General features: G+C 40.5%; 4 protein-coding genes across 10 annotated transcripts; 2 read left to right on the top strand and 2 right to left on the bottom strand.

Moving 5' to 3' along the window:
* Nucleotides 1-714: 714 nt before the first annotated feature.
* Nucleotides 715-2,676, bottom strand: LOC130579723 (centrosomal protein of 70 kDa-like). Its single transcript, XM_057376742.1, has 5 exons — nucleotides 2,510-2,676; nucleotides 1,964-2,069; nucleotides 1,681-1,804; nucleotides 1,177-1,357; nucleotides 715-888 (listed from the first exon to the last, which is right to left on the bottom strand). Exons 1-5 carry the CDS (start codon nucleotides 2,516-2,518, stop codon nucleotides 715-717), a joined length of 594 nt encoding a protein of 197 aa, XP_057232725.1. The 5' UTR covers nucleotides 2,519-2,676.
* Nucleotides 2,612-9,337, top strand: FAIM (Fas apoptotic inhibitory molecule). 6 transcript variants are annotated; one of them, XM_057376738.1, is made up of 5 exons: nucleotides 2,612-2,669; nucleotides 4,866-5,001; nucleotides 5,365-5,593; nucleotides 7,052-7,101; nucleotides 8,481-9,337. In XM_057376738.1, the coding sequence occupies exons 2-5, from the start codon at nucleotides 4,891-4,893 to the stop codon at nucleotides 8,628-8,630; spliced, it is 540 nt and encodes a 179-aa protein (XP_057232721.1). In that variant the 5' UTR covers nucleotides 2,612-2,669; nucleotides 4,866-4,890; the 3' UTR covers nucleotides 8,631-9,337. The 6 variants fall into 6 exon arrangements, with proteins under 6 accessions (XP_057232721.1, XP_057232724.1, XP_057232722.1 ...); XM_057376741.1 differs by lacking the exon at nucleotides 2,612-2,669 and adding an exon at nucleotides 2,697-2,752; XM_057376739.1 differs by lacking the exon at nucleotides 2,612-2,669 and adding an exon at nucleotides 2,703-2,758.
* A 428-nt stretch (nucleotides 9,338-9,765) lies between these two features.
* PARP9 (poly(ADP-ribose) polymerase family member 9) lies at nucleotides 9,766-19,479 on the bottom strand. 2 transcript variants are annotated; one of them, XM_057376732.1, is made up of 10 exons: nucleotides 19,412-19,471; nucleotides 19,018-19,057; nucleotides 17,460-18,295; nucleotides 15,918-16,142; nucleotides 15,625-15,837; nucleotides 14,793-14,853; nucleotides 13,974-14,348; nucleotides 13,297-13,445; nucleotides 12,411-12,576; nucleotides 9,766-11,237 (listed from the first exon to the last, which is right to left on the bottom strand). In XM_057376732.1, the coding sequence occupies exons 1-10, from the start codon at nucleotides 19,424-19,426 to the stop codon at nucleotides 10,870-10,872; spliced, it is 2,448 nt and encodes an 815-aa protein (XP_057232715.1). In that variant the 5' UTR covers nucleotides 19,427-19,471; the 3' UTR covers nucleotides 9,766-10,869. The 2 variants fall into 2 exon arrangements, with proteins under 2 accessions (XP_057232715.1, XP_057232717.1); XM_057376734.1 differs by lacking the exon at nucleotides 19,018-19,057 and having other exon boundaries at nucleotides 19,412-19,479.
* Nucleotides 19,480-19,499: 20 nt separating this feature from the next.
* Nucleotides 19,500-26,273, top strand: DTX3L (deltex E3 ubiquitin ligase 3L). Its single transcript, XM_057376735.1, has 5 exons — nucleotides 19,500-19,736; nucleotides 20,188-20,411; nucleotides 22,308-23,831; nucleotides 24,518-24,735; nucleotides 26,019-26,273. The coding sequence occupies exons 1-5, from the start codon at nucleotides 19,562-19,564 to the stop codon at nucleotides 26,086-26,088; spliced, it is 2,211 nt and encodes a 736-aa protein (XP_057232718.1). The 5' UTR covers nucleotides 19,500-19,561; the 3' UTR covers nucleotides 26,089-26,273.
* Nucleotides 26,274-26,440: the final 167 nt, after the last annotated feature.

Genomic DNA, 26,440 nt, shown 5'->3' on the forward strand with positions numbered 1-26,440 from the left:
GCAAGATAATAGAGAATTACAGTTAAAATAAGCACTGAGATTGTTTGGGAGAGACACATGAAAGAGCACAGGGAAGCAAATTCAGGGATCCTTCCTCTCATGCTCAAGGAAAAAGCTGAGCACACACAGTCCCTCTTAAAAGCTTCCCAGGTAACCATTGCTGGCCAGGCCTAGAAGGCCAGGTGATACCAGCACAATAAAACAATGGCTACGTGGGGCCTAGGAATTGGCAAATGTCTGATTGTAGCAGAGCTATGGAAATCCTACCAGCAAGAGACACACCTGTATGATACTCACAGAACTTACCGGAAAGCACTTGGAAGCTCGCAGCAAGCCTGAAATCAGCAGGCAAAGATCACTTCCCAAAACTGGAAGGGCTCTTTTTGAGGGATGGGGATGGTGTTTGTTGGGAGTTTTGTTTGTTTTCAATTTACATTTTTAAATGTTAGAATCCTGGGATGAAACCATCCTAGCAGACACTGCAGWTACAGAGCAGAGTGAATCATTCCCTTCCCTTTGCTGACATCTAGTGTGGGTAGTGGGTGGCAATTTTTAAATTTTGGGCATGGATTTATCCAGCTTATAGTTTCACAAAAGAAAAATATCACTGCACTTAGGGCACCTTTCCCAGAATTMATATTTCATCTTGTATTCCTAAGGTCTCCAGATTATTTTTTTTTCACGTATAAATATCAAGAGGCATCAAAGAATCACTTACCGCTGATCCAGGAGAGACCTGGGAGCTCTTTTGCAAAACTGACAAAACATTTTGTTTTGTGTGGCAACTCTCTGCCGCTCCTCCATCCCAATCTTCCTCAGCTCCTTCTGCAAATGGGCAATAATCTCTTCTTGTTCTTGCAGCTTTTCCTGTTGTTGTTGGTATTTTAACTGTGAACAGGCAATGGGAGCATTATTGAGTGGTTCTGACCCAAGCCCAGCTACACACTTGTCCCAAGGAGAATGGGCACTTGGGGTTTAGCCATGCTAGAGGCACAATGAAAGAGGTATTTTTCTAAATTGTTTCTGGAAAATTCTGCATAGTTAGAAAAAAACTTACCTATAAATAGTGTGCTAACCCAATGGTCCAAGACCCATGTTTATTTAAATCAATGTAAGTATTTTTAAACCTTTCAGAAGTGAAAAGTTTGAATCCTCAGGCACTGCTATCCGAATTACCTGTGACGCCTGTTGGTCTTTTTGAAGTTCTTTGACTTGGTTCTGCTGCTGGCATGCTTTAGCTATYGCTTCATCTTCCAGCTGACAAATTTTGGCCTTAACATTTTTCACCACAATTTCCAATTCTTTTGCCCGCTGTTCTTGACGAGATGCCCGACCTTGCTCCAGTCGTACCACATCTCTGAAAAAAGAAATAAATCCTTGACTTTAAATTAAACTCATTTCACTAAAGGCAGTGCAGGAAGCAGACACCTGACATTGTGTGATGACATTTGATAATATCCTGTAGCAGCAGGTATGGGAAATATGCTGGTATGAGAAGAGGCAGATGAAATAATGGAAGAGCTCGAAAGGAACTGGGACAACATTGCTGCATATTGGACAATAACCTCAGGAAAAAGGTCTTAGGCCTCTGGTGAGACAAGACCTCCAYCAGGCAGGAGAAGCACACTGATAACACTTTTACTCTGCATTAGCAGGTAAATTCCTTCCAYTGTATCTTACCTAAGACATCGATTTGCCTCCATAAGTCCCTGCATCACCTTCTGCTGCCGCTCAATGTCTTCTGCCAGTGTTTTTAATGCAAGTCTTATTCCTTGAGAAGACTGACCGTCTAGGACAATCATATCTGGAAATACACAACATAAGTAAAGCACAATGAAAGGTTTTTAGCAGCCCAAGAAGATTGCCTGTCTGCTGCCATTTGGAAGTGACAGCTTTGGAGATGCCTTATGAATTTWGGCATACTGTTTCCAAATGAAAAAGGGGCAAAATTACATTTCCTTACCTGAGGTATTTCTGTTGCTTTGGGGSACAAAAAGACTCACAGGTTTCAACCCATGACGCATTAATATCTTGTTTAGGTTTTCCCACTCCACCCTCTCCTGCTGCAACTGGGAGAAGGAGAAAAAGAGGCAGAAACCTGAGCTCTTCACATCAGCTGTGCAAGCAGTAGAAGGTACCAAATGCCCCCCAAATTAAAGAAAACCAACCCCAAACCCCTCTACAGGAGGCCACTACAGGAGAGCTTGTGACAAGCTCCAAYAGGATCTGCAACACACACTGGGGAAAAAGCGTACTTAACACAAAGCATGATCAGTTTTCCTGATCCCTATTAGAGAGCGAAACACGCGCAGTGAGTAAAATTCGCCTCTTTAGGAAACGCAAACCACCGGCCCTCGGGTCCCTCCAACGCACCCGGGGCGCAGCGGCCCCGCCGCGAGCGGWGCCCTCAGGGAGGCGGCGGCGGCGGCTCGGGGGGTTCACCGACTGTTCCACCCCGTTTTGTCCCGCTCCAGCCACCCAGCAGCGACACCCGGGGCCGGCAGAGTACCTCAGTCATGGCGGGGCCGGAGAGCGCCGTGCTGCAGGCCGCGGGGCCGCTCGGGCGGGAGCGGAGCGGCGGGAGCGGCCGTGAGGGGGAGCGCGGGGCGGCGCTGCGCGGGCACCGCCATCTTGCGGCGCGGGAGGCCAGGGGAGGAGACCGGGCGGAGGTAGGAGCGGGGGCGCGGCAGCGGGGCTCGGACAGACGGAAAAATAAAGAAAGGAGGAAAAGGAAAGAAGCTCGCTGTCTGCGGTAACGGTGGGGGGAGAGCTGGTGTCCCCCGAGTTCATGCGCTTCCCGGTACGCCGCCCCGCGATGAGCGCTGCCGGGATTAGGTGGATGCTACGGGAGCCGTAATCCCAGCCTGGTTTTCAGAACGAGCCTTTCCGTATAAACGAGTAACATCGCCTTGGGCTGCTGATTTGGTGAATAGAGGCGGTGGGCGTAGGAGCGATGTGTKTCCCTGGTTGGGAGCCAGCGCGGGGCTGGAGGCGCCGCACCCGCTCCCCCCGGAGCAGCGCAGCTTTCCCTTGGGACGCGGGTGGGATCGGCTGGCCTTTGGGAAACACCCCTGCTCTGGAGTCTGGGCTCGGGCTTGATTTAAAATTAAAGTGTATTACTTCATTACAATGATTTGAAGGGGGRAAACCCCCCGGAATTTGTGTGTTCCGGCACGCTTCCTAATCCTTTCAGCACTGGTCCTAAACGATGCCTAAAATCCACGCCGCAGGAYTGCGGCCTGCCCGGGGTGATGGAGGCTCCGGGCGCTCTGTGGACACCTCTTCTGGCATCTCCTCTGTGCCCGAGGCTGCTCCTTGTGCTGATCCCTGCCGGGGACACSCCTGGCTCTGTCCCGAGTCCCCGCGCCCGCTCCTTGGAGGAGAAGAGGGAATTATTCCCTGCCTGATTCCCACCGTGTGCCCGGGAATGCCGCCGTCACAGAGACAGAAACTTCAGAAGCGGCCAAAACAATCTCCTCGGCATTTATTACCACGTGCTATTATTTGTTTGCTCATTGATAGGCACAGACAAGGCAGATGATGACGTTAATTAGTGAAAGTAATRCATTAAAAATCAGTGGTTGTAGAACACAGTCTAAAAACCTCTTAAGTAAGAAATTAGTTTATTTGTGGTTCACATAGATTTTGTGACTGAATTGCCAAGTCAAATTTAGTAACACGCTTGCTGAAAGCTGCTGCAGTGGTTTARAAAATGAGGAGGTAAAATTACTGCCTGTGCTGTTTCCTAATCCCAAATTCATTATGGTCTGGGACTGAGATGGGCAGCTCTGGATTGCATTCCTGCTTCAGGCAGGTTGTTCATTTCTAAACTTTGTCGCACAAATCAGGCAGTCCATTTTTCTATCCAGTAACTGACAAAGTTATGAGGGGCTAGTAAATTTAGTTAGGATAAACTGCACTTACTCATTTTGTAAAAATTCATATTTTAAAAAATATATTGGCTTTTCTGTCTTAGAAGAAAGATGGTTGTGTTTTAAGTGTTTTTATTTCATCATGTACAAGACCGCTAGCACTGCATGCTGTTTAATGATGCTTTTAATATTGTCCTTTATCTTAACTGGAGAAAATGATGAAACTTTTGACCTYAGTGCTTCTCTGCTACTATTCTGCTTTTCTATTTTTTCTTGCTGCTAATTGGATTAAAAGCTCTCTTGGCTTCTATGGCATCCGGTGAGGAGATTACTGTCTGTGAAGATGAAGTAAGGTAAAAAATCAGAACTGTGATATGAGCAGATTTGGAAAGATATCCACAGTTCCAGTGATCACATAAGGCTGTATCTAAAATTTTAAAATTACTTAAATTAAAGGGTATCTTGCCAGATCTCTTCCTCTCTGAGTGTTTGTGTGTGCAGAGTTGCATATCTGAATGATGTAAGTAGTGTTTATGAGATTACAGACAAACCTGCTAACACAGGAAATAGCTAAATTGGTCATACTATTTTTTTTTAAGTCATAAAGGCTGAAACATGTTATTTGAGACCAATCAAATGATTTATTTTAATGCCTACCAAGAAACAGCAGAACTGTCCAGGAGCATCTTAAAATGAAATAYACTTTTTGTGGCCTGTTGTCACCTGAAATGGGAGTTTTAGAGGTTAGATGGGTAGCTAACCGTCTTTGTACTGTTTGTCAAAGTGAGTCTGTTTAACTGTCTGTTTATATTTTGTTTTGTCCTATCTGAATGTTTGAAAAACATGAAAATATATGCAGCTCTGTAAGCTTATTCAAGTCTCATTTTTAATTTGCAAAAAGTGACTGGCCCAGAAGCAGTAAAGCTTTGAACTGCAGACATCAGGAATTGAACTTTCAACGACAATTAATTTACTTTGTTGGTTTCTCCTTAGGTCTCGGTACAGCCACTTAGAGAAGATGACAGATTTGGTGGCTGTTTGGGAAGTAGCTTTAAGTGATGGTGTTCATAAGATTGAATTTGAACATGGGACCACTTCAGGAAAGCGTGTTGTCTATGTTGATGGAAAGGTGAAATTGCTATGTGCTCAAAGTTCACTGTTATACAGAATACCTAAGTGCACTTCCATGCAACACACATCACAACAAATAAAAGACTAATAAATGCAAGTGAGGTACACTCAGTTAATTACCTAATTTAATAAAGTGCATCATTCTTTTTTTCAGTTCCAGTTAAGGTGTGAGCATTCATGAAGTGCTTTGCTGTCCTTKGGCAGAGGCACTCTGTGCATACAAACCACCGTGTACGCATTCATTCCCAAACAATAGTTCAGTACTGAGCTGTCTCCTGAGTTCTAGTTCAATTTTGTAATATTAAAACATGCACTCAGGTTTTTCAATTAATACCCCGTCTTTGTTTTTTTTTTTCTACAGGAAGAAATAAGAAGGGAATGGATGTTTAAATTAGTGGGTAAAGAAACATTCACTGTTGGAGCTACTAAAACTAAAGCTGCTATTAACATTGATGCAGTCAGTGGCTTTGCATATGAATATACTTTGGAGATCAATGGAAAGAGTCTCAAGCARCATATAGAGAACAGGTTAAAAACAACCAATACTTGGATACTGAACTTGGGAGGTACAGACTATAGAATTGTTTTAGGTAAGTAAATATCGAGGGACTACATGTTGCTTTTGAATAAACTTGTGTGCATTTAAAAACTGTTAATTAAGAGAAAGAACAGTTCAGTGGGTAGCACTGATACAGTATAAAATCCTGGGGAATTTGGAAGTTTGGAATGAGATGCCAAAGACAGTCTGAAAAATAATGGTCTAGTTATACATGTGTGAGCCTACAGCAGCATGGTCTAGATTTGGGAAAAAAAAAAAAAAAAACAAAAACCAAAAAGAAAAAAGGTTGGGAGGCATTACTGCTGCCACATCCGTAGAGCTGCCCTAGAGCAAGGCAGTTCTCCAGGTGAAGCCTGTTACAGAAGTTTTATCTGCATTGTGATGAAACCTCATGCATATCTAAGTTTGTTCAGCAGGCAACCAGGCTTTCCATCCAAAAATCATCAGCCAAGGTCAAGAAATCTTCATATCTGAAGTGCAGCAATGTTATTCCACATTTTTGATAGATGGATGAGCATCCTTTTTTCTTCATCACTTCTTTCTACATTTAAACTAAAACCTTCTGATGATGTTCTTTCACTTTCTTAATAACAAGGCAATACATTACTTCTCTTCTTCCACCCCTTTCCCAGYTACATTACAAGCAGGTGGAGGAAGGGATCCCTTGAGGAATTTGGAATTTGGACATCCCTTGAGGTTCACGGCATCTAGTGGGAAAACTTCCACTTGGGCATTGCTGTATGGTTAGAATTGGAGACAAGAGATCTCAGACTATGATTTCTTCTTAAACCTCAGGACAGAATGAATTGCCCTAAGATGAAGGGGAGCAGTGAAGAAAGACAGTTTTAGTGCCAGAAACAGATAAGTCTCTTTACAGAATTTTAATCTCCCTATGCTTACTGGAAAGGCAAGCAGGTTCAGCTCTCTGCTGATGTTGTGTGAATGACAGTGTCAGTAAAGGGAATTCTAGAGCAAAGGAACTTTAGGAGGATGTGCTGGGAGAAGTAAAAGAATATTCTGTTTCAAATGCAAAAAAAAGATTGATATTTAAAGTGCTACTTGGTGTTAAGAGTATGAACAGTTYGATGGATATTAAATAATGCTGCTTTTGAGTGAAATTGACCTGGAAAAAGAGCTAAGAGCTTTATTGAATAAACAGGAAATAATWAGCAGAAACAGTTTTCTGTCTTTTMGTTTTTTCAGTTTAAGACTGTCAGTTTCTCTGGCACTCTTCAGAACAACAGTGTTAATATCCAGGRTTAGGGAGGGGTAAAAATGTACCTTCAAAACAAAACTTGACAACAGAGCCTCCTCTCTCTCTCCAATGTGAGAGCAAACCCTGGGGCTYAGGTACTATGGCCACTTAGAAACTTCTTTTGGAAATTGAAAATAAAATTCAACAGTAGATTTTTGAAATCCCTAGATCCTTGTTTGTAGGGAGAAAAAACACCTTGTTCTTTCTACTTTCTGATTCCCTTTTCYTTCACAGAAAAGGACACTATGGATGTGTGGTGCAACGGTGAGAAAATGGAAACAGCGGTATGTGATCCCTTCCAAAGGCTCTTCCCAGGCCGTGGATACGTAACCAAAGCCTGGCAAAATAAGCCCCAGAGGCACACACTACCTGTGTTTACCAAAGAGGCTGAGGTAGCCAGGATGCTCCTGGTCTGTTCCAAATATATTTTTTAACAGGCAGTATTTCAGTTCAGATGCCAAACATCTGTTTATTTAAAAGGATGAATTATACTTTTGTTTACCCTTTTTAGACAAACAAGAAATCTGGGTCGGTTGTCCAGGGTTCTTAGGGAGAAATCTTTCAGGGGAGTGGGAAGGATCTGTGTTTGATGCAGCATATAGAGCCASTGCATCCAAACCTGCTTGTGCTAGTGGTGAGTGGAAGCTAAACACATGTAATCTGAGATGATTCGTGATTTTTTTCTATCTAGAGATGTTTCTAATACTAAGGGCTTAAGAGCCTCTTGGAACAAATCAAATCTTTTAYCTTTTTGTCACATTTGCAATAATTTTTAGAGCAGGCTGAAAGAAGGTTTAATCTGTTTGGTGTGTTTTTGCCTTATGATGGCTCTCAATGTGCATTMTAGGTAGGTTTCCCCATCCTTGAAGGATGTGCTTTCTCACCAGAGGTGTCAAAGTGGTTACTACTACCACAAGGATACCCCTGGATAAGTACAATTGTAAAATCAACAGTTCTGCTACACCTGAGAATAGGATGAAAAGACTGAATGTCTGTTTAGTAATCARGGGAAGAAACCTCTCTCAGTAAATCAAGACTTCTGCTCCCGATGGCTCAGCCTTTTCTATAATGTATTGAAAGCATTCAGAGGTGTTCTTGCAARCTGTGAGTGCATGTTTAGTGCTACACTGGGCTGCCATTAGATCAGCACACAAACTGTTCTGCTCTCACAAACATCATGACAATAACACAGCCATGCCTTGCAAAATCTGTAACAGGAAACTAGATTACTGTAGCAGATGTGTATCCAAGGTACACAGGGACCTGCTGAGCAGGCATCCTAAATACTTCACCTTTTACTGCCACTTCAGCACAGGTTTGTGTGGAACCTACTSGCTGTGCAGCACAACTCAGCAGGATGCTGCCTTTTTGATTTTTGTTCACTGACATGAATCAGTAATACTAATTCACAAACTCCAACTTTATCTTTTCTGATTGTGTAAAATTTTCATCATCATCGATACCCACAAATCTTTAACTGGGCACCTTGACAAAGCCCTGCCCGAGATTCAGCAGCTTTGTTCAGCTTTCAGGCAGTATKTGTCATAGGTACCTAAAGCTCCTGTAATTGTGGGAACTGCAAGTGATCTTGACATCGATGCACTTGAACTTTTCATTTATTAAAATACCACTTTTGTTTTTATTCTTTTCTCCTTTCTCCCAGGGTGAATTTGTGGAAGATGGGACTGAAACTCATTTTACTGTTGCTGATCATGGCTGTTGCATTAAGGCTGTCAGTAGTGGGAAACGAAAGGAAGGAATTATTCATACCCTTATTGTGGACAACAGAGAAATCCCAGAGGCTGTGGAATAGCCTCTGGTTAACTGATTATGCTAGGACTAAGATCAGGAATTTTCAATTACTGTGGTAATTATTTTAATATGTACTACTTGGTACATCTAGTTTGTGCTGGGTTYATTTTATAGTTTCTGTATATGAAATTATTCTTTGAGGACCAGATGAAAATAATTATGTACAACCTMTTACATTACCAGTTTTTAAACAAACTACATATCTATATTCAGAATGTATAGTATATCACTATGTGTGGAAAACACTGGTGAACTTAAATAGAAATTATACATCAGGAAAATAATCATGCTATAATAAAATGTAAGATAAATATTCAGTAACTGAATCCTTAACTGCAGGTGTATCTAGAGGGAGGAGAAAGCCTGTACTGGACACAGGTGGAAGATAAAGCTTTCTCTGTAATTATTTTTTCTATTAAATTGACGACAAACCTTTTCAGACACAGTTAAGAGGAGTTACTAAGTTAATWAAAAGGTCAATAATGAAATACATAGTTACCAATGCCTATGTTACAGCATTAAATTAATACTGGRTTATGAAAACTGTTCTTTATTCCCATCAGAAGCAAGATGTTACATTGTGCCAAAAATAACWTTCCTTTAGGTGTTCTGAAAACTGATGCTGGTTAGAAATTGTTGCAGTAGTTCAGAAACTCTGTACTGAGTTTTTTCAAAAAAGAAAAAAAAATCTTGCCATGAAACCCCCTTAAAAATTTCAAAAAAGAAAAAAAAATCTTGCCATGAAACCCCCTTAAAAATAGTGTCTCTTGAAGAATGTCAGAAAAATAACTTATCCTTATTCAGTGCTAACAAATTTTAAATCTACAACTGTGTTTTTATGGCAGTAATGTGTGAATCAAGAAACATGAGAAAAAAGGGACAGAAATAGAAAATTATTGGTTACTTAAAAGGAATAGTTAAAATAGGAATAAACAAATTCTCTTTTCAGAATTGCAGCATAGTTTTTAAGAGAACCTTTGGCTTTCTTAAGAGCAAAGCGCATGTGTTAGACACACTACAAAACTACCCTTTGCAACAGTAGGCATAGCTAATCTTAAAAGTAATTTTTTAAACCCCCAAAATATAAATGTATTAATCTAAAARTYTCTTTTGTAAYARTTAAAAAAAWWTCCACTTGTAACCTCAGAGTTCAAAATYAAACTTTTATAACTTAATTTCTTTTGGACTTGTGAATGGTTCCTAGCACTATGACTACTCACTAAGGAGTTGCAGGTGCAGTACAAGCAGRCTGGGAAATCATTAATAAATTATYTTWAAAAGTTTTATTAAATGCTAATTTCATCTGTGTTTTAGAGATCAGACTGCTGCCCATTATCAGGCTGCAGTACAGAAAGTTTCCATGTATCCAAGTTTTGGACTGAATCCCCTTTTACACTGGAATTACTGTAATACCTCTTAGGCTTTTCCGTGTATCTGCTTCAGGTCACTGCAGAAGCAAYGTGGGGATATCTGGCTATAAGGCTGACAATGTAATCTTTAAAAGATGTTGGTAAAGGTAGATTAATTGAAAATTAATTTCAAGCTGTAGCTTGAACCAGTTCTTTACTATTTCGTAACCTTTCAAAGAGATTGAAAKTTGCTGAGAAATCTGAAGCTCATATACAGTACAAATCACATTCCTTTGACTGAATAGAAAAATACAAGTTAACAGATAGTGAYATTCATACTTTTTATTTTGAATACAAGTATCTACAATGCTTGAAGTAACTAATAAAAATCGTAACAGCAACAACCGTAAGAAATCATGAAGCATTACCTCAMCTTTGTCTCAACTATGTATATATAAGAGCATGTCCCTAAGTGGAAAAGAACTTTTATCTGCTACATTCTCCTATTTTTAAGTCAAAAGAAAATTCAAGAGTCAAAAGGCACAGCCAAGTTTTTTCGTGTTTCCCTGACATATGCATATCTCAGATTAAGAAAATGCACTGGAAGAATAACAGTCTATGCAAACATCAAATGTACAGTCACAAGCTGAGATCACTTTAARGAATAAAGTGAATGACCAGGTAGATTAAACGTTAATGTTAAATGTTATACTGTATTTTGGGATGCTTTCCCTTCTGCTTCCATTCACAGGCAATTTTGTCCTAATCTCCYTAATGTATTAATTTACTCTTTTGTTCATGAGCATTTCAGAGTACTTTTCAGGAAACACTTTGAACATAGCACGTTACTGAGCAGAGCATCCTCTTAAATCTAAGCACTAAACTTTGTTCTCAGAGGGTCTTCATCATAGCTACAGATCTGCTTAATTCCCACTGAGGATGCTGCTGGTTTCCTCCAGGAGCTACATACCTTTCAGTCACTGGGGAACATGTCAGCAAATACTGTGGAAGGGCCCCAAAACCRTTGAAAATGACAAAGATGTCAGGAAGTTCATGATCTACTAAACTGTCATATAATGTAAGGCCACCCCTCTCCACTGCTGGTGGCATAATGTACCATGGCTGGCCTGTAGTGAAGGASCCTGTTACTACCTCAGCCTCAAACACGTACATTTTAGAATCCTTTCCACATGCAGTTTTACCCTTGCTTAGGTATCCTGGGTTCYTTGTAAAGTAGATGCCAGCTCCATATTTTTGTTCTGAAAAGAGAAAGGAAAGTTTTCAGAGGACAAAGCATTCAACAGTTGGTTCTTTCAGGGTGGTAGTCCCAAGAGACTGTGGCTTGATATGGGATTACAAGTGATGTTTCTGCTCAATGTGCGCCATCCTTTTGGAAGTTAATTTGCATGGAGTGGCCCTGATGCTTGCACTGACTGCCCACAAAAACCATCAGCAATGACAGCTGATGGCCATTMCAATGAACTGCTACTCCAGTGATAACTGTTCAGATTTAACTGTTAATCCAGTGATTGAATCAGCAAGGTCTAAAGTATTTATATAAAATAAGCATATGACAGACTTCAGTCCTGTATTAGGAACTCTCATAAACAACAAAGGCAGCAAGATCTTAATAATGCAMACTACAAAAAACTTTGAGATTTATAAAAGGACACAAAGTGCTGTTACAGTATCACATCTGTAGAAACAAAATTAAACCATCATCTTATTTGTTGCTTTTAAAGTGTGTAAATGTGCATGTACATTGCATAGTCAAAGAAAGGAAAATCTCCACTTTTTGAACAGTTTATTGCTTGAAATCCCAATTCTGCAATTGACATGCAAAATATCRCACCCTTCATCTACTGCAGGAGGAAGCACTAGAATAAATATTTATTCTCTCCCTTTCTGAAAGCATCTGTCCACTACAATATTTCATGGAGCTCACAATTTTCTTCCAAGTACTGTACTCTGAATGACAGCCTGAGCAGATTAGCTGCTGTCTCTGACCACACCTGATCTGAGCTGGAGGCTGGGCTGGATGACCCTCACAAGCAYCTTCCAGCCTCAGTGCTCTACAGTGCCTTTGAAAATGTTTTAAAGCACCATGTTTGCAGCAGGCAAATAAGGACACCTGACTTTCTTTAAAGAGTGATGCAATAAAATAAAACTTGGACATGGAATTACATGTACACTAATAATTCTGTCTAGTGCTTGGGCTAGGCTTGAATCCAGGCTTATCCTCCTAGAGWCTTGCTGGCTTTACAGTATCAGGAAGGAAAACCTTACTGTATATAGTAAAGTAAGCTCATACAAACCTAAATGCAWGTAAGAAACAGTTCTTGTTTAGGAATGCCATTTTTTTTTAATTTTATCCTAAATTTAGTAATCAGTCACTATTCATTTAGATTAAAGATGCCAAAGCAAGTTATTACCTGTTGGTGGAGAATACATCCTGTGAAATCCAGTTTGGCAAACTGAGCTACAGAACTGGGCAGGAACAATCTGGTACAACCTGTGGGTTGTTTTGGAGCTACCATCTACTTTTTTTTTCATTTGTTGGAATGCAAGAGATAGAAATGGATTATGTATCTTTTCAATCTGTAACATAAATAACAGCATAGTATAAGCAAATGGAGACCAATATCCATGAAATCCATAAATGCTTTTGTTCAGGCTACACTCTTCAATGCAMGAACCCTTGCTTTAGCTTATATGCATTGACCATATAGTGGATAAAGAACCTGAAATGTGCAACCTATCCAAAGAAAAAACCATATCACTATCCTGTACCTCCCATTCAAATCAATGGGAGTATTTCCTGATCTACTGACTACTTAAGTCATGCTGAAGAGATAGAGTCCACCTCCTGTTCAGTAAAGCACTAAGCATGATTCCAGCTTAAACATCATCAGATCAGAACTCTGGCAAATTCAGGTGGTAATTTTTGGTGTCAAGCTCACAAAAAGAAAACAGACACTGCTTTAGCGTCCTGGAATATTGTACTTAATTTACCCTACAATCTCATATGTCTCTAGAATCCTATAAATGGGCATTTGAAGCATGAAGTAAGAGGGAGAACATACAATACAATTAAAAAGGCTTCTCAGAATTTAATTTCTTTTTGAGTGATTACTTGCCTTATGTTTAAAATACTTTTCATTAGGAGTAAAGACAATCTGTTTCAAGGATTAGGCTGATTTGATCTTAACTTTTAAAAGCAATGCATTTAAATAGTTCATCTGAATTTTTTAAGCTTACATTACACATGTTAATTCAAATACAGGASCTGAGATTCAGTTTTTCCATGAATATCCTTACCCTGAGAACACGAAGTCCAGCTTTTTCAAACTCTTTCTGTCTGTCTTTAAACTCCTGCAGGTGGTTTTCTACTGGAGAAATCTGGATGTAGGCAGTGGTACTTGTCTTGTGAAAGTCTCCTTCTGAAAGCTGGACTGCTTCTGATTGGCCTGGGCATGAATGAGGAAGTAAAATTTTCAGGTATCATGTCTGAAGCAAAGGCAAGGGGGGCAGATCCACTAGTTGGTGGTTTAGTTAACAACAAAGAACRTCATATATTCTCTGAAGTAATGTCAGGCTAATATTGAAAGGCACTAGCCAATCTATATATATATATATATGTATTCTAAAAAATACATAAATATATTCTATTTTTCTGCATTTATTATAAARCCAGGGAGAGAGGAAACCAAAAAAAAGCAATTTATGTTCCTCATTACACCTCTCCACAGCTGAGCTTTCATATAAAGGTATCTATATTGAATGACTATCCAAACATGAATTAAAACTGACCACTCAGTAACTTTTTGTAATGCCACTAGTTGATATTGACTGTTCCTGACAGCCTAGGACTCTGCAGAAAATCTCCACTGCTGAGTCCTGCAACAGTAGTCCAGCTGTAGCCAACAAAAGAGCTCAGCAAAGGTGTGTCTTAATTAAGTGCAAATTTTGTAATTTGGCCTATTTACTTTACATACACATCGAGTAGAGCAGTTTCTCTTGTTCAGCTATAGTCTTCTCTTGCATACGAAGCAGTAATTCTTCAGCTGYGAGCACTGTGTCAATCAAAGCATCAGGAGGGCCCTGAAATTTYAGTCTCGCTTGTCCATCTCTCACTTCTTCTGACACACATACGCTGGAAGGCTGCTTTTGAAAGAGTTCTGCAAACTCCTTTTTACCAAGGCAAAAAATGTAGTTGTTTTCAATATTAGCATGATGATCCTCCTGAAGTTGCATTACACTTCGGAGCCACGATTCTGCTGCTTCCAGTGCTGTAGGTGTGCTCCCCCTAAGTTCAATCACAGGTTCACTRCTGGCAGTCTCTTTTGCAGTGTGACTGCCTGACTTTGTACCTGGAAGATATATTTTTTTTTAATACAAGTGCACTGGAAGAGTGAAGAGCTTTCAAACGCTGACACAAATTCCTACTTGTAATYCAAGCTGTACAGTGCAAGAAACACACTGCTCTTCTGGTATGCTCACAAAAGAGCTCAGCTACGAGGAGGTAAGGTGTCCAGGATCCACACACACATATATGGACAATTTATTTGCCTTCACTAAATGACTTCCAACAAGTTAAGCAATAACAATGAGTTTTGTTTTTAAATCTTAAAAGGGACTGCCCAGATCCTTTCCTATTAATGTAAAAAATACAAAGTGCTCACAAGTTTTTGCTTCCTCCCCTCCCCAAGACACTTAGGCAAATACTAAGTTCCCTGTTTTCAAGGAATGTGATTACAGATTCTCAAATCTGAAGTGCTCATTTACTGGAAATTCYCCTTCTGTTCATTACTTACTCAAAGGATTACTTTCATTTTCCAGTTTGTGTTTTGCCAAATRAAATTTTCTCCGGAGAATCTTGAAAGATAAAAAAGAGAAGTTTGCAATYTCTTTTGTCAAATATGCAATTCATCTCTTCAAAACTCCATTAGACAAGCAGTTTACACCCCCATCCCCAATTCTGAAATTGTTAATGCCAGCATTTTTCAGCTTTTCTCAAAATGTTATTCCTGATGATATCAAACGCATTCCTGTTCTGCATTTCCTAAGGTAACACACCTTACACACYGAATGGCACCAACTCCTTGTGGTTGTGGCATCTGGAACATATGCAATCACATAAGATAAAGGTGTTCATTACTTGCAGATTCATGCTTATGAATCCTTACTCAGTTTTAAAATTGAGACTATTCTCCTGCTTGTCTATTTGAAACCCTTCTATTATGTTATCTCRTACAATCTGTTGATAGTGTTTTGCCTTAGGAGCTCCATACAAAAAAGCCCAAAACTGACTGAAAATATTTCCTGAGGAGGAATGTTTGTTCCTTAATGAGTTAAAGAGTAGATTCTTATACATTCACTGACAGACATGAGAATTTTAAAGTTCTCTCCCCTTTTTACCAGACTACCACACTCACTCACTAGAGTGAAGACTTCTAGTTTACTGAAGAGAAAATAAATATTTGCAAAGACTGAGTATCTGTTAATRAGAGTAATAGTTTCATAAAGGGACCTGCTGCTCACAATTGTTGTTAGCACAGAATAGACTATCTTCATTTGTAGTTGTCTGTGGAAATATTTGCAGAGTTTTGTGTTTTCCTTATAGGTCATTAAAAACAATTTTTTTACCTCATAGTCATCAAGGTCATCTGGGCAAACAACAAGCTGCACTTCTCTCTTCTTCGTAGGGTGTYCCCTGCCAAAATTTAAAACTGCTTCAATCATGGTCTCTGCCACAATGTCAACAGGCAGCACTGGTGACCAATTTACTGGAAAAGAAACTGAGGCAGATGGGCGGTCCTGAAAGTAACCCAGGCATCTTTTCACTGCGACCCTTAATTCCTACAGGAAAAACAAAATGATTCAGTCCTCACATCATACAACATGAAAATCCATTAAAACCCAAAGTAAGTGCTCATCACCTCATATTGTAATGCTGGATGCCGGTACTGCAATACCACATGCAGTACAGACATACAGGGCAGCTCATGCTTTTTGGTTACTATGGGGTCCTTAAAACGTGTCAGATATCTCAGATGATGYTTAAGTTCCTCCTTTAAAGCTGAACCCCCTTTTTGCAGCACTCGTCTTGAAAACTGAGAGGAAGGCTCACCTCTTGCATTCACAGGGTTAACAATAGTTGTATTCTGCAAGGAAAGASTGCAAGTTTCAGTGTACTTCAAACTGACCATTTGCAAGCTTTGCCATTATAGAGAGCATTCTTTCTAAGGTCAATTCCTGTAAAAAGGCCTGACTGCCTCAGAGCAGCTGCTTGAGTTTTCCTACTACAGGCAGCACTGGCATATATGAAAGTATGCACCTTGCAGTGGCAGTTCAGAAACCAACAGCGTGCACAAAGCTGTTCCACTCATCTGAGTGTACTGCACACAATTATTACAGTCACCATCCAAGTGACCCACGTACCAATTATCAATAAGCAGGAGAGAACTGTGGATATGGCTGTCAACTCAGCCTTAGGGTAGCAAGGACACATCACCAAACTAGTGGTGTCCATACACATAAGAGAACTGCAAAGCTATGATTGTTTCCAACTCCCAGTGTAAAAAGCAGATTCCCATAGTAGGCSTCCTATATTTTAAATATGGAAAATGTAAAAAACTTGTTTACAGAATGCTGATAACAGCAGTAATTGCTCTGACCTTAATTGTCGAATATTATCTAAACACCCAAGAACACATTTTCCTCACAATCTTGAGGGCATGTGCATCTTTCAGTGCTRTAGAATTGGTTAATAAAATTCCTTGCAAGGTCCACTTTGTGATCCTTTGTTCTTACACCAAAAAATGAACTTCTATTCAATTACGATATTTCTTTAAAATAAAAATTAGGGAGTTTGTTTAAGRTATAGTATTTGCTAAAAGCAAATGCCATGCCTGTGATGTACCTTGCAAGCTAAGTGTTCTGTTTAATTCCTATAACTGGTCTTACATATTTTGCATCAGATTTCCTAGCTAAAAGGTTAATCAATTTAAATAATGCCCTGTTTAAAGGTAAGGTACACATCATCTGTGTAAGTTATTTTCAGCTGTTCCAGTGTTTGCTGAGTAATTCCAGTGATAGAGTTATGAGAACATAAATTATAGTAAAAAGAGCAAGGCAGAAAATAAGAGAAGACATCTATGGAGTGCATGATAAAATATGAATTCCTGCGTAATAAGAACATAAGCCTTAACAGAAGATGTATTATTAACCATCCAATCTTTAGCTGCTTCCTATTGTAACAGCACAGATACATAAACAAAATAAAAACATTCTAAAGTTCAAAACCCATTCAGACAAAAAACAACTCCTTGCTACTATAATTGCCGTGTATAAATTCTCATCAAACTGAGAAGAAAACTATTTAGTGGACTGATACAAAATGTGTTCTGAATTCTTGGGCTCCAAAACCTGCAAAGACTTGGAGACAACACCATATTCTTCAAATTACATGTCAGACTTACCTTCAGCTCCTCAGGGTGCTGTTTCACCATGCGCAAGCGAATGTCTCCATGTATGAGGTAAGGTGAAATCTGGCTTGGTGAAGCCAACACAGTGTCCTGAAGTGAACTGGTATCACCCAGAAACTTTTCACAGGCCTTCTTTATTTCTACAACTGTGGACTCTTCAATGTTCACCAGGCGGATTTCCCTGAGACAACTTGGTGGACTTGCCTCAACAAATTCCTTTACAGCCATTACAATCACTTGAGAACACAAATCAACTGGGAAGGCATAGACACCTGAACTCACTGCTGGGATAGCCACAGACTTGAAAGCTTTACCGGGAATACTAACATAATGCAAAACATTCAAAATAGCTTGCCGAAGTAGGTAACAACAGTCATCCTTTTCACGCGGATTCCACCTTGGACCAACTGCATGAATAATTTCCTTACAAGGAAGCTTCCCTCCACCTGTCACTGCTATACTGCCAATTTGGACTTTTCCATTCCTTTGAATATAAAGGTTGCTTTGCTCTATTATTTCTGGTCCTCCACTTTTTACAAGGGCAAAAGCAAGACCTCCTCTATGCTCAAGACACTCATTGGCTGCATTCACCAAAGCATCAACCTGGTGTCTTGTGAGATCATCCCTACAAACACAAACGTCAATTCCAACCTTTACTTTTTTCCTGTATACTTCACCAGTACTTTCTGTTGCTTTTCCGAAGGCCAACGTACAAGCAAACTTTTTGGAAACGAGATTATTTAGACAGCTGTCTCTTCTCTTAAGAGCTTCATAGTCATCTTGACTGAGGGAGATCATCGAAGTGACCTTATCCATTACCATGCTTGACCCTAAGATACAGAATATAAAGTGAAATAGAAGATACTACTATCACAACATTTCTTTTTATAGAGAAGAGTGGTTTATAGCTCTCAATTTTATCCGACTGTCATTGTTAAACAGTATTTTTTTTCACAGTGTGATCCTCCCTCTCCCCTTTTGAGAGGTTTAGAAAGCCCGAGAAGGTTCATTTAACTGTGCCAGAGAGATCTTATGCTGAGTTTTAATTCTGTGACTTTTATTTGGTCAGCACTCAAAGTCCACAAGCAAATTCCTTCTTTCTACAGAACCCTGTATGAACTTAGAAAGGCTTTTTAAACCACTTTTTTTAGGGAACCGTTTTTACACTATCCCTATGGCTATACAGCCCYCTCCTGGCAGATGTCAGCAGTACTATATGCAGCAGTTATGCTAATTAGTTTAAATAACTTTGTGTGAGTTTAATCAAACTTTCCTCTGGTTATCTGCTTGCAAAAAGAGTCTGACGTTTTGCACTTAACAAAGTATACACACCGATTCATCAAAACACTCCTGAGCTCTTGCTTTTAAAAGAGAAATGTAAGCAAGTCCTGTTCAAGTAATGAATAATAATGTACATTCATAACCGTGTCTATTTCACATTAACTATGAATTTCAGGTTGCTTTTGGCTTTTGTTTTCCAGTTTGCTGGCTGTAGCTGGCAGTTCTCAATTTACAAGTACACACTTCRCAGATGGCTAAATGAGAGGCTTACCTAAAGCGGGCTTCCCTTTGAAGAAATATGAAACGTAACTCTATGGTAATAAAAAGAGAAAAAAAAGCAAAGAGAAAGTACACGTTACAAGCAATAAARTATGTGGGCTGCCTTCCTAAAGGAGAGGTTCTGTTGCAAATCAAACCGGCAGCAGCATCTTTTCAAATATCGGTGCCAAGTTTTCTAGTTTTTAAAACGCTGCTCGGAGCTGAGGGAGCTCTGGGTGCAGCTCCGGCTGACTCGCGGGAGCGAGAGGCCGGGAACAGTCCCTTCATGCCGAGTGCCAGGGGCCGGGACTGTTGTGCTCCCCTGAACCCGCCGGGAGCTCCCGCCGCACCCAGAGCCCCTCAGGCAGCCGCCGTCCCGGGCCTCTGCCCCCAGCCCGCCTCGGTACCTGGATGCCCCCCATGAGCCGGCTCGGCGCGGATCCGGAGCTGCAGCGGGGTCTGAGACGGGGAACCGCGGGCGGCGGAGCCGGGAAACAAAAGCGAAAGCGAGCGACGGAGCGGGAAGCGAAAGCGAAAGCGAGCGGGGGAGCGGGATCATGGCGGCGGCGCCGCTGCTGGTTCGGCTGAGCCCCGCGCCCGCCGCCGGCGAGAAGGCGATCCTCAAACTCCAGGCGTACTTCCAGTCGGGAAAGCGCTCGGGGGGCGGCGAGTGCAACGTGCGAGCGGGCCCCAAGCCCGGCACCTACTGGGTGGATTTCTCTCAGGAGCAAGGTACGGGGCGGGGGCCGCGGCTCCCCCTGACGGGACCGGGGGGCTGTGAGGGGAGGGGAAATGGCCGCTGAGGCACCATTTTACCTCCGTGTGGGGCGGCTCTAGGGCCCCCAGTAACCATCACTTTTTCAGGTAATTTTATCAGCCTTATCTGCCTGTGTCCAAATTCGAAGGGGATCAAAGGCGTGCCAGACTTTCGGTAGTAGTCAGCGACTGGACAAGGAGCAGAGGGCATAAACTAAAACACAAGGAAGTTTCACCTTAACATGAGGAAGAAATTCTTTACATTGATTGTGGCATAGTACTGAGACAGGCTGCCCAGGAAGGCCGTGGAGTCCCCATCTCTAGAGATATTCCGGGTGGTCCTGGCACTGGGATTGGATGGGATGATYTCCAGGGGTCCCTTCCAGCCATAACAGTTCTGTGATTCTGTCATTTTAAATTACCGCAGATAGGAGGAATGTGGAATCCCGCACAAAACACGTCTTGGAGTTGGGTGCGAAATGCCTGGAGATAACGATCCTGCCGGGAGAAGAAGACTTGGGCAAGAGCCAGGTTACAGCTCAGGCCTCTGCCAGCCACAACGGTGTCACTKCCAGCCCTGCCCTGCCCCAGCAGGAACAGCAGAACAACCATGACCATGGGGCCACTGCAAAGGAAGTCCTGACCAAAAAGGTACATCCGGAAGAGCAATGTCACAACCTGCCCTGTTTGTAGTTCCACAAATCCTTTATGTTGCACTTCAATGTTTCCCGTTGAAAAGATGCCATTTATGTGAATTTAGTCAATAAAATGGGGGCCAGGAGTGACATTTGAGTGCTGGACTAGAGGTCAGCCAAGGCGTGTTTACAGGCAGCATGTTTTTCAGCCTGGCTCTGGCCAGTGCCAACCACTATTCCCCAAAGCAGCACCCTGACGGGTTTCAGGGGGTAGTATGCACCAGGGGCTGCTCCCAAAAGGTAAAAGAATTGTATGAGATTTGGATCCTTTCCACCTACACAGACCTCTAACGCTCTTTCAACATAGTTTGCACCTTGAGGCAACTTCAGCATTAAAAAAGTGTGCTGTGATGTGATGTAGCACAGCAAACAATTTCAGACACATTGAWCTAAAAATTATGCAGAAAAGATCAGCTGTGTTTAGGGACGTGGGATAAGGCTACATGATGCAGATGTGGCTCTACCAAGACTGATGTCTGGCTCAGAGGGTTTACCCTGTTTGGCATGGTAACATAGATGTAGCTTTTGAGGTATAGYGTGTGCTAACATAGCATTTACCTGGCATCTGTACCACTATAAGCAAATTTCYRTATCCTGCTTCTGTGCAAAGTAGASAAGTGAAACATGTTTGYTATTACTTTTCAGAATCCTGTTTTCCGCCCTAMCTCTTGAGTTATTAAAGCATGAYTTTTTGGGAAATTTTTAAAGAARTACARAAAGKGAAAACTAGAAARTGTAATATCAATAAGAACAATGAAATATAAATTATAGGTGGCATTAAAATATGTGTCTATGTAACCTGGCACTAAGAGGACAGACAGAATATTGGGGATCCTTGGAGGAATAATGATGGAACTAGGATGTAGTTACAATTTAAGCTTTTTGTTTTCTAAAACAGGATTTTATCATTAGCGTAGCATGGAATTAATGATCAGTATACCACAGGATTTCTACAAGCAAAATCAGTGGGGGACAATTTTATATGTAGTTTAGCACTGTGTTTGATAGCACCGCTTAGCTTATGGCTTCTGGGCACCYGGACCCTCTGCAAATCATGTCAAATYTTAATACTTGGGTTGCCATATTAATAGAACAATCACARTCTARACTTGAAAACCACATAAAAGCATATGGGTCATCCAGTCAGTCCTCAAAGGAAGTGAAGGACAGTGAAGGGGCCACCAAGGGGTCAATGGGTTTCACTGTCCAGCCACAGTTGTGGTCCTAATTCCCAGTTAGGACTGGTAACTGGTTGATTTTGTAGGCAGTGCCATTAAACCTGCCTGCTCTGTGATGGGGTCAACACCACCTGGTTGGCAGATACCTGGGACCTTCAARGCCAGTTAGGAGGGCACTGATCAGCCTGGTGCCCAGAAACCTTGAGAATGATAGGGAGGGAAAGAAAAAATCTCTTTGTTTTGTCTACTTGGTGCGCATGACTTTTAGACCCTGTTCATGATGGGAAAAGGGCYTAATAATTTGTGCTGAGCTCAGCCACAGAGGTTGTCTGTTTGCCTTGTAAAATGCCATTAATTATGCTAACCCTGTTGTCAGAGGTTGGGAGCAGAGAGTGCTGGTCACAGTCTCAGCAGAGTTACTGTCTTTGCTCCTGCAGTGCTAATGACATTAACGCATTTCATTTTTGCTGCTGACTTAGGAGAGCAGGTTATGTTACTYGCCTGTTTGTAATGTCAGTGTACTTGACATTAAAGAAATACTGTGTGCAAACTTGTAGATARTAATCTGGCATTACTGGGATGGGCAGAGCTTCTCCTTGCTCAAAATATAGAAGCAGCAAGCAGAGAACCTTAGAAAAAAAACCTCATGTTATATATTCTTGTCTTTTCTTTAGATATTTCTTACAGTGACTGCTACTTTGAATACCAGTATGTTCACTGAAGACCAAAGGAAGAAAATTACCATTATGTGTCCAAACTTAAAGAGAGAAGGAAATCTYGGTTTGGAGAAATTGACAGGAGATTTTACAGATATTGAAAAAGCTTATCACTACTTTGAGGATATCCTTGCAGGCAAAGACCCAAACCATAATTTTTCACATTCTAAATGTAAGAATGGTTTGAAAGATGAAAATGGCCTGAATACTGAAGAAATGAATGAGTTTACAGTTGTGACAGCTCTCTACGAGTATTTTAATCATACATGTCAAAAAGAAATCAAAGAACTACACAGAAGGTTTGGAGCACATATAAAAATTAAAGGTCATTGCAATGATCACACATTAATATACATATCTTCTGATAAAAGTCCTGCATTGTTACAAGAAGCTAATGAKTTTTTTATCAGAACTTTTCAAGAAKCTACAAGAGATCTGACACAGGAAAAGGTTCCCATAACAAACCGTTCCACATTAAGGGAGACAATAATGAAATTAAATGAAAGGTTTAGAAATGTTCTTGCTAAAGAGGAAGGGAATCACTTGCTCCTCCGTGGTCCACTGAATGATATTTTAGCTGCTCAAAAATTTCTAGCAGATGAAGCTGAGAACAGCCAAGCTGAAAAGAATATGAAAATATCATCTGAACAGTACAAATACAGGAATGGAATTGTAGTTGATATTTCTGTGTTTAAATTGTTGGAAACCATATTAAGCAAAGAAATTGCAAACATTAATGACAAATTTGATACAGTTATAGAAATAAAAGATTATTCATATGGCCAGAGGGTCATAATATTTAGGCCTAAGTCCAAAACTTGTGATTTGTCATCACATGCTGCTGAAAGTTTCRTCAATGCATGTCAGAGTGCCTCTGCAATGTTACGAGAAAAAACCATCACCCTGAAGCTTTCAGAAGATCAGAAGAAAACTTTGTATATGCTACTTGATGAAAAACAATTTGAAGATCTTCATGTAAAACTTAAGAAGAATGAAGATAAGTTAATCATAAGCGGTTTACCAGACCACCTTTATGCTGCTGAAAAGCACGTGATGGACCTTCTTAACATTGAAGGCTCAACACAAAGTAAAAATAAGGCACGACTGTCCTCTGACCTCAGCTCTCAAGAAGCTGCAGGAGCACCTAAGAAGCAATCCAAAGTTAAGCAAAAGAATAATGTTTCTTCTGAAGGACAGACTCAGGCAAAGACAGAAGAAGAAGATAAGTGTCCAATTTGCCAGGACAGAATTAAAAATAAAGAAACACTAGAAAAGTGCAAACATGCATTTTGCAAAAGTTGCATTGACCAAGCCATGACTTATAAACAAGCTTGTCCTGTTTGTAATACCATCTGTGGAGTTCTGAGAGGAAACCAACCAGAGGGAACAATGTCAAGTACCACAAAACCTTTCTCCCTTCCTGGTTATCAGAATTGTGACACTATTCAAATTGACTATGTTATGAAAGGTGGTGTTCAAACTGTAAGTATATTTAAGTATTTCTTAAAGATACTTTTCCCATAACAAAACCAAGATTGAATATAAAATTAACTATTTTCTCATTATTTTAGTGCATGCCCAGGCAGGACATTTCTTTGTTTTGTACAAATCTGCAAGTGTTTGTTTCAATATTTTTTGGGTATGATTAAGTAAATATAGTAGAAATGAAATGGTCAGATTGTTGGCCCTCCTTTTTATATGGACCGGGACAGAAAGTACCTGTCTTTAATTTGTACATTGGGAATAACTGAACTGAAATATTTGTAGTGATATCATAGAAGAAAAATTTTGCTAGTATAATGACCATTACTGAGGCATTCTCATTGCTGCAGACACCCATGGACAAAAATACATAGTGGGCTGGCTTGGTGAGAACTTTCCAGGTGAGGAATCTCTTTATGTGCTTGGATTTGTGACTAGGACTGAGAATGGAGTAGGTTGAAAAGTCACAGGTGCGGTGCCATGCATTTGGGAAAGAAACAAGGGAAAAACAAATTAAAAAATAACAATGAATACATGAGTGATGACAAGAAAGGGTGAATGAAACTTATATGAAAGAAAGCATCTAAAGAGAAAAGARCTCCCCAAAATCAGTGATCAGTGATGCTATGTCCTTCTGAATAATTTATGATATACAAGTGTTTTTGTTTTGTTTTTCTACAAAACAGAGCAGCCATCCAAACCCAGGGCAGCATTATGGGCCAACTCAGCGAACGGCGTATTTACCTGACAATGAGGAAGGGAGAGAAATTCTGMAGCTCCTCAAAAGGGCCTTTGACCAAAAATTGATTTTCACAGTGGGGCAGTCACGTACTACTGGTGAACAAAATGTTATCACATGGAATGATATTCACCACAAAACTGCCATAAGGGGGGGACCTACCMGGTAAGTAGTTTTCTCTTTATGTAATACTATTGCTACTCACATGTGTCAGAAAGGCTGCCTTGAATATTTTCCACATTTAGAGCTTTCAGATTTTGTCACTAACAGAGTGATAGTGGAATGCCCTATGGATCCAGACATTAATTACCTTCACCTGTTTGGACAGTTGAACAAAGATGAGCTTAGTCTTCTGCTGCCCCTCAGGCCACTCATTTACCAGTGAGTTTTTAGAGCACTTATAACCACTTTGATTAGAACCTACAGTACAAAAGGCTCTTGGTGACATATAAGGTTGCACTCCTGATCCAAGCCTCTCCTGTTACCTCCTGTTCTGCACCAGGAGGTGCTTGTCCATTATGTTCCCAGTAAAGATGGCACTTGGACTTTGTAAAACGTGATTTGAAATTCTACTTAACAGAGCTAACAGCAGGAAGAGAGATTGTAGTACAGGTATGGTCATGTCCTTTTAGATGCTAGGAGCCATGAGTTGTGCAGCATTTAGTGGGTCAGAACACAGGACACTGTGCCAGCCCCATCCATAGAAAAGGTTACCCCATTTTGGCCGTTCAAGCTATCAGAGGATTTTCTGAGTGGATGACAACCTTATCCAGTATTTCTGGAGGACTTGCTGCACTTTGAGATAAATTTGAGATAATTTGAGATAAATTAAAGGAGCTGCCTGTAGAAGAGACCAAGAGGGAGTCTTGGACTGGTTCTTCCAAGCTTGTTGCAGCCTCTAAGGGGGTGGTGGTATCCTGCAAGCTCTAAAGGCTTGTGTCTAGATCCTCGTGACTGGGCTAGGAACATTAAAAGAGCAAAAAGTATCAGTTTTCCTTTATCCCTCACTCCGTGCAAATTCTGTGTCTTGTTTATAATTTGCTTCATACACAGTTCTGGTGTTGCATTACTTCAAGTCCAGAGGTGGCACTACATTTCTCATTTGAATGCTCACTTAGATATGCTTCAGGTCTGATTTTCTTTTTAAAAAGATGTGTATGGAATCACCCTGTCATTTTCAAGTGAGACCCCACGCAGCTTTGAAAATCAAGTTTTTTTTTGTGTCAATTTGGACAATAAAATGCAGCAGTTCCTTAAGTTTGTAGCTTTATGCTGTCTATATCACTTCTCTGACCGGCAATATGAGTCTGTTGTCTCTGTAGGACAAGAACTGTATAAAATTTGTAAAGAGGTTTCTAAAAAGATTTTGATGAGAAGGTTCTCTCAAGGTAGAATTGTCAAGTGTCATTGCAGAAATAACCCAAACAATTCTTTTCTTCTTTTCCTAGGTTTGGTTACCCGGATTCTGSTTATCTGCAGCGTGTTCGATCAGAATTGAAAGCAAAAGGAATTGAATAAGGAAGTCTRTCAACTCTCAAGTGTAATAACTGAACATACAGCAGTTAATGTACTGTTCAAGCTCTGAGAGATGTCACTTTGTTTAGCTGCCATACTTAAATCATTTGCATTTCACAGTTAGCTAAGAAAGGTAATCTTTTCTCATCAAAAGATACATGTTCTTTTCACAAATCATTTACATCCCTGTATATGTAGCCTTTCCAGAATTTGGTTCTTGGGAGTGTAATATMAATTACAAATTTACTCTTTGCAGTTTGTAAATCTTGCTTTACCAGCAAATCTGATCTGCACTTTTTCTCAAACCTCTCCAGTCTGATTGCCAAAACACTTAGATCCACTACTGGCTTCCATT

This window comes from Malurus melanocephalus, unplaced genomic scaffold (assembly GCF_030028575.1).
Source record: "Malurus melanocephalus ecotype Western Australia unplaced genomic scaffold, MMel_1.1 scaffold_289, whole genome shotgun sequence".
Lineage (NCBI taxonomy): Eukaryota > Metazoa > Chordata > Aves > Passeriformes > Maluridae > Malurus > Malurus melanocephalus.